General features: G+C 36.4%; 2 protein-coding genes across 2 annotated transcripts in view; both read right to left on the minus strand.

The window, feature by feature from the left end:
- Positions 1-14,428, minus strand: part of PAK2 (p21 (RAC1) activated kinase 2) — a 91,960-nt gene that overhangs the window by 30,289 nt on the left and 47,243 nt on the right. The gene's annotated exons all lie outside the window — the stretch shown is intronic.
- PIGX (phosphatidylinositol glycan anchor biosynthesis class X) overlaps positions 9,911-14,428 on the minus strand; it is a 90,735-nt gene continuing 86,217 nt past the window's right edge. Inside the window, exon 8 of the mRNA XM_057544927.1 lies at positions 9,911-10,113. Coding sequence (XP_057400910.1) covers positions 10,038-10,113 — 76 coding nt within the window. The 3' untranslated portion in view covers positions 9,911-10,037. The remainder of the gene's footprint in view (positions 10,114-14,428) is intronic.

A 14,428-nucleotide genomic window follows, 5' to 3' on the forward strand; every position in this document is an offset into this window, starting at 1 on the left:
TGCGAGGGCTTTCTCTAGTTGCAGCAAGCGGGGGCCACTCTTCATTGCGGTGCACGGGCCTCTCACTATTGCGGCCTCTCTTGTTGCGGAGCACAGGCTCCAGACGCGCAGGCTCAGTAGTTGTGGCTCACGGGCCTAGTTGCTCCGCGGCATGTGGGATCCTCCCAGACCAGGGCTCGAACCCGTGTCCCCTGCATTGGCAGGCGGATTCTCAACCACTGCACCACCAGGGAAGCCCAGATAATCTTAACTATTGATATTCCAATAATTATTTCTCATTGTTCTCTGATCAATTTTTCTCTGAGAATACTTTTCCTGTTTCATGGATGCACTTTATCTTCTCTCTTTGAAGATTATATAGTTTATGTGTGTGTATACGTTGGGTTTTTTTCCCTCCCTGTTTCTTCTACATTCACATTTTACCCCCTGTTGTTTTGGACTCTCTTATGTTAAGGGTTTTGCTCAAATGTCTGGTGATCCTTTGCTGTCTACTCATACAGAAAAGTATTAAAAAGTTAACTGGGAGATAAGTCAGCCTTTTCATTAAAGGTGAGGATGGGTGTGGAGTATCTGAAATATTTCTCCCCAGAACATTCCGTTTATCCAGAAAAAAATCGTTCATTCTCTTGTCTGAGGGCTTTGACTCAAGGTACAAGTGCTCTAAAAGCAGGGCAGAAGAAAGAAGTTCAGTATGTTAACTTTCCTGAATCTGCCTTTTTCATTTTGGTTCTATACCTTTTTCTGACTCCTCTACAAGAATAAGGAGACTCTCAGATTTAATTCTCCTCAAATAAATATAAATATCTTTTTGTTCTTTTGTTTCCCCAGAGGATGGAGTTATATTTGCATGCCTATGGGATAAAGGAGGGGCCCTGAGGGCCATCAACACATCCTATAGAGCTATTTAACTAACTACCCCTTTTCAGCCTATGTATTACACACAACCACACACACACACACACACACACAATTGTGTACCTCTAAATCCTGAGCCTCTGAGGTTTTTACAAGTAAAATTGGTCACTTCTCATAAACATTCCCCTCTGCAAACACTTAGGATATGTCTTCCTCTGTTCTGCTTAGTCAGTTACCATTCTCCACCACTTCACTCTTCCAAATATGTATTGAAATCTCTTGTATACTACTGTCTCCTCTCCCGTTCTCTTTGTCCTTGTGATAGAAAAAATAATTCTTTTTTTTACTGTTATTTTAGTTGTGTCTGGGGAGGGAGAGTAAATAGAGGCATGTTTAACCATTAGATTCTACTAATAGGCTATGGTAGGAGGGCAGCACACATTGGTCATGGAAAGGAGCAGAGGGAAATGTAACTGTTAAGCCTAATATAAACTTTGCTACCTTTACTGAAATGCACATTTACATCTCTCATAAACAATCTTTCATATTCCATTAGACTGTGAATAACCTGAAGTCATGCCCTCTACTTTCTCTATTATGTCCCTTGACTTCTAATTTGGTATCCTGCATATAGGAGGAAATATTTATTAACCAACTATAAACTAATAGTTGATGACCCTTTATACGGCTCTGAACTGCTGACAGAAAAACATAAAATTTCATGCACTATATAAAAGTGTTTGTTTCTTCTTTTTAAAAAATCTGCTCAGTACCCACTTCTGATATGTACATAGTTGGGAAAGATGCCATTTTCTTATATGACCCTGATTACAGATGACTGGTCCAAGGTAGGCATCTAATTCAAGCCACGTCAGCCACAGTTGCCCACACACTCCCAGACAATTAGATTGGTTCAGGGGTGAATACATAAGCTAAGCCAGTCTTAGGACCCTTAGAATCAGTCTCTCACTGGTGAATATAAGAAATAAAGCCCAGGAACTGTTGAGGGCTGTATTTCCCAACACACAGAGAAAAAAACTCAGTCTGATATACAAAAGAAATATGATCAGATACACAGAAAGCAGGAAAACTAGACATATAGCAAGAGAATGCCCGGTTCCTGTTGTATCTAAGGCCCAGCCATATTTTTCAACTTGGGAATTTTGAAAAATTTAGAGATATTTAATAGAAAGTTTCATATATGTTAGGAGTATAGAATAAAGAGTTAAAGAAGTGAAAATGATTAAGCAGAACTTGAAGCACAATACCCTAAAAATCTGTTTAATTTCATTTGTTTTTATATAACACACATACACACAAATACTCCTTGCATTTTAGTGGTCCTAGTAGGAGAGGAAAGGGATATTAAAAACAGTATCTAAAACAAAAAGATACTGAGGCATGTCTCAAATCAAACAATGTGCTGGAAGGATATTGCTATGTAAACAGAATCACTGCTTTATAACTCTGGAATCCAAGAGCTATATGGACAAACAACAACAAAAAAACCCCACAGTCATCTACCTACAGGATGTCCACCCAGCAACTGGATCACTTGATGGGAAGTAATGGACCAGGGAAAGAAACTTCTTTTAATAAAAATGCACAATTTTTTAGTGGACTGGGAAAAAAAGGATTCTTAGTATCATTTTTCAACTTCATGAGACAACAAAATAAGCAGGCAGGCAGCAACCTTCAGCTAAGAAGTGGGTACCCTGAGTGATGTGCTGCACAAAAGGTGCTTGAAAGAATCCTAAATATGCCACTACCGTATCCTTAAAAGCCACCACTACTTAGGCTACATTTGAGCTAGAGTCTAAGGCTAAAAAAGCCCCCATTTCTTTAAAAGGAAGACTTTTCTGTTTAACAGAATCAGTGATTACTGATTACTTTGTTCTTTTGACCCAAAACAGCTTCAAACTGGTGACCTAAACTTGTTCCATCACACAGAAGGGTATTCTCTAGGAAACAGACAGAGGAGTATGGACTACTATTATTAATCTTAGAATTAGATTTTTAGACCAGAAAGAATATTTACAGTTCTAAGTCTATCATCTTCATAACCAACTAGAGGTGACAGTGCATATAGGTTGAATAATTAGATACAAAAATTGCTTTAGTTTATAAATACACACCATTCAACACTAGCTAACTGAATAGAGCTTTTAAAAAATAAGCCAAGACAATGGCTCACTGACATTTTCATTTTTCGTTACCAAAACTACTAGACTTGTTAAGCCCATTTCTCACCTGGACTACTGCAAAATCCTCCTAACTAGTTTCCAACTTCAGTCTTAGACCTCCAACAAAACCTATTTTCTAGACAGCTACTAGTCTCGCCTATTTAAGACAGAAATGTGACCAGGTCTTTCCACTGTTTAAAATCTTGTAATGGTTCCCCAGGAAACAGGATAAAATCTGAGCTCTGTAGCGTGGAATACAAGGCCCTTTATGAACTGCTCCCTGCCTACCTCTTTAGCCTCTTCTGCTACCTGCAGTTTCCTACATACATCATGCTATTACTATTCTCTCTTTTTCTGTGCTTTCACACCACACTTGACCGTACTCAGCTCCACGAATGTGCTACGATCCCCCCCTGTACCTGGGCCACTGAAACTCTTTTCTAGGCACAGAATATACTTTTAAACTATCAAAATCCTCCTATTTTCACTTACTCATCCTTCAGTCTTCAGCTCTAATATCCCTTCTTTAGGAAGCCTTCCCACATATAACAGACATCTTACTCTATCCCTATTATCACTTTTCACAGTTCGTAATTATATGTTGCAGTCTTTTATTAGTGCATGAGGGCAGGGATATCATCGGCCTTGCTGATCATGGAATCTCTGATGACTCACAGAGTGTGTAAGATACATAATTAGCAGGGATATGAAAAAGATTTATTCAGTCAAGTTGTTATAAAAGGTACAATTTCTAATTTTCTTAATTTTTGCAGTGACATGAAAACCAATAATGAATAACTGAAGATACTCTAGAGTCTTTTTTTTTTTAAATGAAAATATTGGCTGTCTGTTTAGTAATAAGGACAGCAATAAGGGATGTAAATTTGAGCAGAACAAAATTAATATCTCTAGATGAGGCTTTACATTAGAGTTGGCAAAGATCTTAGGGTCACTGTAATTTAAAATAAAAATACAATTTTTTCCCTTTTATCCTTCTGTTTAAAGGTGGTAGACCAAGCACATATTGTAGCTCTCCCCTTCTACACCAAACCTCTTTATTCACCATGGAACAAAATCTGTGAGGAATGCCCAAAGATGAAAAGCAATTAGGATAAAACTAGAGAGAGAAACAGCAGCTCAGGATGTAGACAGGAGGATGAAATTGCAGATGGATTTCTGCATTCATACAAGCATGAATGTGCATACACATCCACATTCCTAACCCTCATTCCTAACCCTCAAGGTTCAGGCCCTGTCAGAGGTGTTAGCTTCCAGAAAGGAACGGTAAGTGTGGGAGGCTGGGTTGGGAAGGGAGAAGAGCCCCAGGAATAGGAGGTATCAAAGAGCACCCCACCCTCCAAACATCTTTTTCTCTCTCAGTCTAAGTGAAAATTACTCACTCCTAAATATCTCCCTCCAAGTAGACTATACAAAGAGACTCTGCAGATGTTCTACTCTCAACTACAAAGCTGAATGCACTTCTCCCCAACTTGCCCTACAAATTCAAGGCAATTCTAATCAAAGAATCAACAGGTTTTTTAAAAAGGTACATGATAAGCAAAGTCCAAAATTTATACAGAAGAGCAAAGGGTCAGAAGATCCTGAAGAACCACATGGTACCAGATTTGCTCTATCAGTATTAAGAATTATAAGCTATAACAATTAAGGCAGTCTGGTATTAGTGTAGGTACAGAGAAATGAGCCAATGCAATAAAACAGAAAACACAGAAACAGATCCCGGCATACGTGGAAACCTGACAGATAATGGCTAATTAATACTGTAGGTTAGTGGGGAAATGATAAAAGTTTCAATAAATGGTCTGGGACACTGGTTTAAAAAAAAAAAGTGAAAATGAATCTCTCTTTACAAATACACAAAAACCAAATCCAGATAGTTCAAAGGTTTAAATTGTAAAAGCCAAATTATAAAACTTAGAAAAACCTAAGAAAATATCACCTCCAGTTTGGCAAAAATTTCTTAAAACACAAAAAGCTCAAACTTTACATAAAGGAAAAGAACTGATCAATTCAACTACACCAAAATTAATAACTTCTATTCATCAAAAGATACCACTGAAAGGGTGAAAAGGCATACTGCAACCTGGAAGTCTATATTTAATAACACATAGCTGACAAAGGATTAGTATATAGACTATAAGGAATGTTTAAGGAAAAAGAACTCAACAGAAAACTGGACTAAAAAACAGGTATGTCACAGAAAACACAAACGAATAGCAAATTAATATATGGAAAGATACTCAATTTCCCAAGTCATCAGGGAAATCCAAATTAAAACTACAATGAGATAGCATTTCACACCTCCCAAATTGGCAAAAATTAAAATTCCATAATACAAGAATTGGCAAGGATGTTCAGCAATAGAACATTTGTATTCTGTGGGTGAGAATGAACATTAAAAAAAAAACTTTAGAAAGTAATTTGATAAACCTAGTCAAGTCAAACATGGGAATACCCTGTAACCCAGCAATTTTACTACTAAGTATATACCTGAGAGCAACCTTTAAATATTTGGCCAGGACCCACATCAATACATTTTGCATCCTGACCCTACATACACACAACTGAAACAGAAGTTTCATGAAACTTTTGCAATAACTCTATTTATACTGTGTGCAATAACTCTATACTCCATTTCATTTAGTGTCATCCACTATATAGATTTCATAACTCACTAATGCAGTGGTTCTTAATATTAGATGCACATTAGAATCCCCTGAGGTGTTAAAAAAATTAAAAGCAAAACCAGAACTGATGCCCAGGTAAGCTCCTGAAGACTGATTCAATTGGTCTGCGATGGAGCTTGGACACAGATTTATTTAATTAAGCTTCCCAAGAGATTCTAATAAGCAATTAGAATCAAAACGACCTGATGTCTGAAAAGCACTGCCCTAGAAAAATACTTCCACATGTCCACCAAGAGATATGTTTAAAATTACCCATAGCAGCATTGTTCATGAAAATAATCCAAACGTCTACAGATAGGAGACCAGGTAAATGAACTGTCATCTATTTATACAGTGTACTAGTGTACAGCAATGAAAATGAACTACAGCTACATATATCAACATTAGCAGTGAAACGGAACTACAGCTATATATATCAACATAAATCTCAAAAACATGAGGTCGAGTGAAAATATACATCCTGAAAATATGCATATACTGTATGTAGTATGATTCCATTTATAAAATGTTCCCAAATAGGCAAACCCAAACCATATATTATTTGGGGATATTATGTCATAAGATTATAATAAAAAGCAAGAAATAAAAAATGCAAAATTCAGGATGGTAGATATTGTCGGGGGAGGAGAAGGAGGAAGAGGAGGGGTAGGATGGGGTGTGGCTGATGGGGACTTCAGGGCATACTGGTAAAATTCTATGTTGGGTGGTGAGTACAAGGGTGTTTATTAAAATATATACATTATGTATACTATACTCTTTTGTGTATGATGTCACCACAAAACTAAAAAATTAAAGCAAAATTCTATTTATATAAAGTTCTAAAACAGGCTGAACTGATCAAAGGTGAAAAATCAGACAGAAGTTTCCCAAAGGTGGGGGAGGAGTAGCCTATTTGGGACACGATGTGAAAGAGTTTTCCAGGGAGATGGAAGTGGTGCATAATGTGATAGTGGGATAATGATCATGGCTTACACAGGTCTGTCCATTTGTCAAAACCGTAGTTAATTTTCATGCATTTCAATATATGTAATTTTAACCTAAAAAGTAAGTGGAGAAAGAATGATAATTGTTGAAGCTGGGTTACAAGGTTCATTAGACTGTTGCACTTTGTATAGTTTGACATTTTCTATTTTTTAGAGAAAGGAATAAAGGAATTGGATAAGAAAGGCAAAGTTTTTTTTTTTTTTAAAGAGCTTGTAAAGTTTTAAGATTAGCACTAAAAAGTTATTAAATCTTGAATATAATAAGCACAAGAGGGCTTCCCTGGTGGCGCAGTGTTTGAGAATCTGCCTGCCAGTGCAGGGGACACAGGTTCGAGCCCTGGTCTGGGAAGATCCCACATGCCGCAGAGCGGCTGGGCCCGTGAGCCACAATTACTGAGCCTGCGTGTCTGAAGCCTGTGCTCCGCAACAAGAGAGGCCGTGATAGTGAGAGGCCCGTGTATCGCGATGAAGAGTGGCCCCCCACTTGCCGCAACTGGAGAAAGCCATCGCACAGAAACGAAGACCCAGCACAGCCATAAATAAATAAATAAATAAATAAATAAAATAAAAATAAATAATTTAAAAATAAAAAATAAAAAATTTAAATTAAAAAAAAAATAATAAGCACAAGAAAACAAAAGACTTCAGAAATCACCAAAAAAAATTTAATAGATGTTAATTACAGACCTCAAAAGCTGATAAACCTGAAGGCAATCAGAGCCTTCCCTGGGACCCCCAGGTACCCTCACCCTCCCTTCGTTAGTGGGGGACCTTGAATTAGTCACCACTGGTAAGTATTAATATTTCTAGGAGAAAAGAAAAGAAAGGGGAGTTAATGAAGGAGGGTAAAACTGGAAGATTCTCAATATGATCAGAGAGATAGGCATGCTCTGCTATATTTATGTAAATGCGTGTTCAATTTGCTCACAAACCCCACCACCCTACCATTTACCCAAAGTGCTGGACTGTCCACACTTTCTCCTTCATTTAGTGCTCTTCTCTTCCCCTTTCCAAAGCTGTCCCCAAGTACATGTTGTTATCCTATCTTGAGCATTCTCCTACCCCAATTTTGCATTCTGCTCTCCATAGGCAAGTAATTTCAACCCTTTGGGCAATTTCTTCTGGTACTAACTAACCACCATAAATTTTTTTCTAATCTCCGTAATTATAAATACTGTGTTTACACTGCCATTTTTAGGTTTTCTTACTTTAAATACACTGATTTACTACTACGGAAGATTATAATTTAGTGCTCTCCAACACATCCACTTTTTCTGCCTTCTTCCCACGTGTACTTTTTGGTTCATTTCCTGATTTCCCCCTTTATCGTTTATTTAATCCAGTCTAAGTATGTACACTTTTCATTCTAAAACACGTCAAATACACATGCTACCACTTCTGTTAAATAAACTTAAAAAACATACTTTCATGAGGCTTTTCAGTTACAACCTCACATGAAATCTTAAAAATAAGAGGAAAATTAGAAACAAGAGATATACACTAAAATGAACAGTTTTTCAACTGTTCAATGATTATATCCTGCCGGCATATCTAAATTCTCTAAGACTTGATTCTCTATTAATATTAACTATATTGCCTCATTCAAATTTTCATTGATTATGTATTTTCAACTCTCAAATTAAATGTGTATTTATTATTATATACAAAGCACTGTTTTCTTCCACTAGGATTTACCTCTCCATGTAAACTTAGACATATGTAAGCGGAAAAATATCTTTACCTCTACTTATATATATTATTAGCTGTCAGAGCCATACTGTCATGCTTAATATAATAAAACAAACTAATCCCTAACCTTTATTCTAAAATCCATTACAGTCCATAATCCCTTATCCAATTCTAAAATCCATAAAGCTCTCTGAAAACCAAAAGTTCTTTCTTTAGGTTTGGCACCAAAACAAATTTAGTGAATTCAATTTATGTGAGACTATTTATAGTTTTTATTCTACTTTGTGTAACTAGACCAGTGGTTCTTAACTGGAGGCAATTTTGCCCCACAGGGGAATCTGGCAATGTCTGGAGACATTTTCAGTTGTCACAACTGGGTAGGAGGTGCTACTTACTAACATCTAGCAGGTAAACGCTAGAAATGGTGCTTAACATCCTATAGTGCACAGGACAGATCCCTGCAACAAGGCATTATTTGGCCCCCAAATGTCTATCTTACTGAGGATGAGAAACACTGGACTAGACTCTTGTTTATGGAAGATCCATTTATGTGTTGATTACTGAGTGTTGCCTCTGATGAATCTCAGGGTATTACAGAACACATTATAAAAAGACAGCATTACTGGGGCCTTCCCTACTGGCGCAGTGGTTAAGAGTCTGCCTACTAACAAAGGGGACATGGGTTCGAGCCCTGGTCCGGGAAGATCCCACGTGCCACGGAGCAACTAAGCCCGTGAGCCACACTACTGAAGCTCTGTGCTCTAGAGCCTGTGCTCTGCAACAAGAGAAGCCACCGCAGTGAGAAGGCCACACACCACAATGAAGAGCAGCCCACGCTCGCTGCAACTAGAGAGACCCCATGCGTAGCAACGAAGACCCAACACAGCCAAAAATAAATTAAAAAAAAAAAAAAAAAAAAGACAGCATTACTACTACTCAAAAGTCAGAAAAACTCTTAATTCCAAGCCACAGTTGGCTCCTGAGATTTCAGACAGGAGACTGTAGACTTTATATTTCCATTCTTCTAATAGCAAGTCTTTCTCAAATATCACGAATCTCATTAATGTTAGGAAGCCATGAACTGTGGCCCAAGCCTTAGAAAATGAAGGCGGGGAGTACAGAAATTCACTGGACATAACAAATAGAATGAGCAAAAACTTTCATTTTATTCTTTTCCATTACAGTTTAAAATAAACTAGCCTTCCTATGTTTTTCTTTTTTTGGCTGTGCTGCGCAGCTTGCGGGATCTTACTTCCCTGACCAGGGATTGAATCCGCACCCTCAGCAGTGAAAGCACAGAGTCCTAACCACGGGACCACCAGGGAATTTCCAAACTAGCCTTTCTAATAGTGCCTATATACCACCATCAATTGTATGTTTACTGTTCTCACCATAAAAGATATCAGCTTATTATACTTTAATTTAAAAGATATCAAAACCAATAACATAAAATAATAACTGTGACTCTTGAAACCACAGTAGCTATTTACCTTTCTCTGTGCTTGAGAATATAGAGATGATTTTATTCCTGGGCTTTTTTTCCTCTGGAACAGAGGGCAAAGGTTTTAAACTGTGATTGGCTGACAAAGGGTCTTTGCCTCCAGTGCTAAAAATGGTACTGCTCATTCGCACGGGGGGTGCTGGAGGCTTGTCTTCCAGTTCTCCGTTATCAGACATGATTCACAATTATGATATGGCCTGAAACAAACAGGCAAAAACATACAGTTAACAACAAGGTAAAAAATAGTATGGACAAGCACAAAACAGTATTTATTCCCTCCCCAACTTCAAATTAGAAAATGTTACCCATTTAAAGCTGTAAAACTTAAGAGATGAAATTAGTTGCAATATAGGCAATCTCCCCTAACAAAGTTGGTAAATGGCTAGCTGAGGGAATCTTTGAAAAGTCATATCCCATTAAGAGGACTATGATAATTTTGGGGAAGCAAGATGACACTAACATATCAGAGTATATCCACCTATTCAACTGATTCTAAGAGTAAATGTTCCAATGAACAGACAACATAGAGTCTTAAAAAAATAATAATTCGAAGAGGAAGACTATGTCCTGACCAGCCAATAATAGGATATATGTCTCTGATAGGTCTACTTCTAGAGCAGAGATAGGATGCTTGCTACTAAAAAGATCAACCAATAGCCTCCAAACTGATTCCATCCTTGCTAGCTTTGTCATTACAACTTAACCTCAATATAGACTTTCGTAAAGGATAGGAACGTGCCACTGATACAATATTTGGTTTCTCTGAAAATCTGACCATCTAACTACATACGTTAGTCCCTTCAAGTCTGGGAACACTAACAAAAGTAAATCCAGAGTTTGGCCAAATCCCAAGGTTCTGTCATCCTGTGATGCCTTGTCCAGGCCGTCAAGTTACCCTCCTTATCCACATGGCTAATTCAGCAGAAATGTCAACCTTGTTTACATATATGTACACACATCTATTTTATGTCTTTAAAAAAAAGTAGATTACACACATTTAAAATCAGCAGTGAAGGAGAGGGGATGCCTAACTTATAGATGAGCTCTAATACAAAAGTATATATGTTAGGAAATAATACCTCACTAAACAAGATTTTGATTGATAATTAGATCCTGATTTGATTGTAACATTATTTAACACATGTAAGTGAACAAAACTTTGTATATGTACAATGAAAAGAATGCAACTGTTTTTAGATAAAATTAAAAATAATTTAGAAGATTTTTATTTAGTCTGAATGCTAGTACCTGAAGAATAGTAGGTATAATTTGAAAAGAACTGAGGGATGAAGAATTATACCTAATTCCATGCCAAATCTTACAGCTTTTGTTTCCCTTGATAGGAGTATGTTAAAGCACTACTGTATAATTTATATGTCATATGACAGTTATTTTTCAGCCTACAAGAGGAAGAATGAAAGAAGGTAAAAGGGGAAAATAAACATTTCTGGAGGTAACTAGCTGGAGAAGAGAGAAAGAAAAGATCTATAACTGTGTATGAGAAAGACTGCCTGAAGTGAAATTAAACTACTGGTGCTCAAAGGAAGAAATGGGGGTGGGATCTAAGAAGGTGGTGTGAACAACATACAGTCAGATGATTCTTCCAAACCAGCTGGTCACATCATGTGGATTACCTGATGAATTGATAAAATCAAGACAGATATTTAGCTTTTATGTGACCAAACATTAAGGCAAAACAGATTAACCCTAGAGTAGCTCACTTTTATATTAATCACCAGTTACAATATAGAAACTACACGTTTAGATTTTGATTACACTGTGAATTGCTCCTATTTAAAAATCAGGATAACAAAATTCCAAAATACATTTGCATGCATTTACAGAAGGAAATGCACCAAAACATTAACAGTGGTTATCTGTGATTAATAAGTAATTTTTAAACTTGATTATAATCAGCATAGCTGTGGTTAAAAAAAAATCAATATAAAACTGGGCACAATAATTATTTAGTATAAACTGACTACAAATTCTATCCTTAAGGCTGGCTCATAAATGGAACATAACTAGAAATTGGCAATGCACCTTCAGCTGCATGTTGTCCGGTACTGGGTTGTGGAATCAGATTGCTTTGGTTGGAATCCTAGTTCCATCATTTACTTAAGTGTGTGACCTTAGGACTAAACTGTAACTCAGAGTTTCTTAGAGAAATGGCTGGTTCTAGGCCTGGACAGGGAAAATACAAGATGAGTCTACAGAGTCTTACAGTGTCAGAAGATAAGCAAGTAATTATAAAGCATGATAGCATGTCAAAAGGACACAGGAAAGAGTTCCCAAAAGCCAATACAGGAATGATTTGAGCAATAAAATTAATAAAGTAGTATATAATCCAAAGTATAAAATAAATATACATAATTCATATCGATACAAAAAAACTGAATACATAAATAAAATGGGGCGGGGGGACAAATCTTCCTTACAAAAGAATTCCAAATAATATATATGTAGATACATTCCCTTCTAGGAGTTGGAACTTAACTTCCCTCCCCATTTGAGTGTAGGCTAGAGTTAGTGACTCATTTCCAAAGAAAAGAGTATGGAAAGGGGAAAATAACACCACAATGGAAAAATCTGGCATTAACCAAGTGATCAAGGTTAACATCACCAGTGGTAAGTCACAATGACATCGTTAATCTCCTGACGTAATGTGATGAGGAGCACAATTCACCTCTGTGGTATTCTTCCCCAAACCCATAACTAATCATGGGGGAAAAAATCAGATAAACCCAAATTGAGGGACATCCTACAAAATTCCTGACCAACACGTCTCAAAACCATCAAGGACATGAAAAACAAAGACAGATTGAGAAGTTGTCATAGAACAGAGGAGGCTAAGGAGACATGACAATGTGGTATCCTGGAACTGAAAAAAAGACATCAGTGGAAAAACTGGTGAAATCCAAATAAAATCTACAATTTAGTTAATAATAATGTACTAGTGTTGGCGTCTTTGCTTTGAGATACATTTTATGGTTTATGTAATGTTACTATTAGGGGAAGATGGGTGATAGTTATACAGGAAATCTACTATCTTTGCAACTCTTCTGTAAGTCTAAAATTATTCAAAAATAAGAACTCTATTAAAAAAGGAATAAATTCCTCAAAAGGTTAAATATAGAGTAACCTACCATATGACCTAGCAACTTCACTTCCAGTATATGCCTAAGAGAATTGAAAACACATGTCCGCACAAAAACTTGCATATGAATGTTCACAGCAGCATTATTCGTGAAAGCCGAAAAAGGACAAAAACCAAATTATCAACGGATGAACAGACAGACAAAATATGTCATATCTATACAATGGAATACTGTTTGGCCACAAAAAGGAGTCAAGTACTGATACATGCTACAACATGAAATAAACCTTGAAAACATAAGTGAAAAAAGCCTGACACAAAAAGACCACAAATTATAAGATTCCATTTACATGAAATGTCTAGAACAGGCAAATCCACAGAGACAGAGAGTAGATTAGTGGTTGCTAGACAGTGAGGGGAATGGGATGTGACTTTGGAGGAATGAAAATATTCTGGAATTAGACACTGGTAACAGTTGAACAACCTTGTGAATTATTAAAACCACTGAACTGTACACTTTAAAATGGTAAATTTCAGCTATGTGAATTATATCTCAATTTAGGATAGGAATTAATAATATTTACCTCATAAAGATTAAATGAGTTAATAATTGAAGGCTGCTACTATTACTATCATGATATTATTATTTATAAGATTCTATGCTAGAAGTTGGAGAAAAGAAAAGAGGACTTAATTCTTCTCCAAGAGTTCATAATCTACTGGGAAAGACCAGCACATACATATTTAAGTTAGGTTATGCCCTTTATCAACATTTGTTCTCAACACATGCATATTAAAAGCCACTTTGTTTCTTCAAAGCAGCAGTTCTCAAAACATTTTGGCCTCAAGACCCCTTCACACTCTTAAAAATTACTGAGGATCTCAATTTTTGTTTATGTGCGTTCTATCTATCTATATTCACTATAAGAAATTAAAATAAGTTATTTAAGTATTTATTTCATTAAACCCATTACATTACAATGTTATTCATAAATAAAATTTTTATGAAAAATAACATTTTCCAAAACAGAATATAGTGACAAGAGTGGCATTAGTTTACTTTTCTGCAAATCTTTTAAATGTCTGGCTTAGTAGAAGACAGTTGGATTCTCATATCTGCTTCTGCATTCAATTTATTGTGTTATGTTTTGGTTGAAGTATATGAAGAAAATCTGGTCTTACACAGATATGTAGCTGGAAAAGGGAGTATTTTAATAGCTTTCAGATAATTGTGGATATTCCTCTTTGATACTACACCAAACTCAACCTTCATAAGGTTAGCTATGGACTCTGAAACCACAGCAATAAATTTTTTGTACTGTGTTACATTAAATCCATTGATTTCTCTTATGCTTTGAATGGATATTTTACCCATTAATGAATTTTGTAATGTCATGAATTGATTATCTGGAAAG

The sequence above is a fragment of the Balaenoptera acutorostrata genome, chromosome 4 (assembly GCF_949987535.1).
Source record: "Balaenoptera acutorostrata chromosome 4, mBalAcu1.1, whole genome shotgun sequence".
NCBI lineage: Eukaryota > Metazoa > Chordata > Mammalia > Artiodactyla > Balaenopteridae > Balaenoptera > Balaenoptera acutorostrata.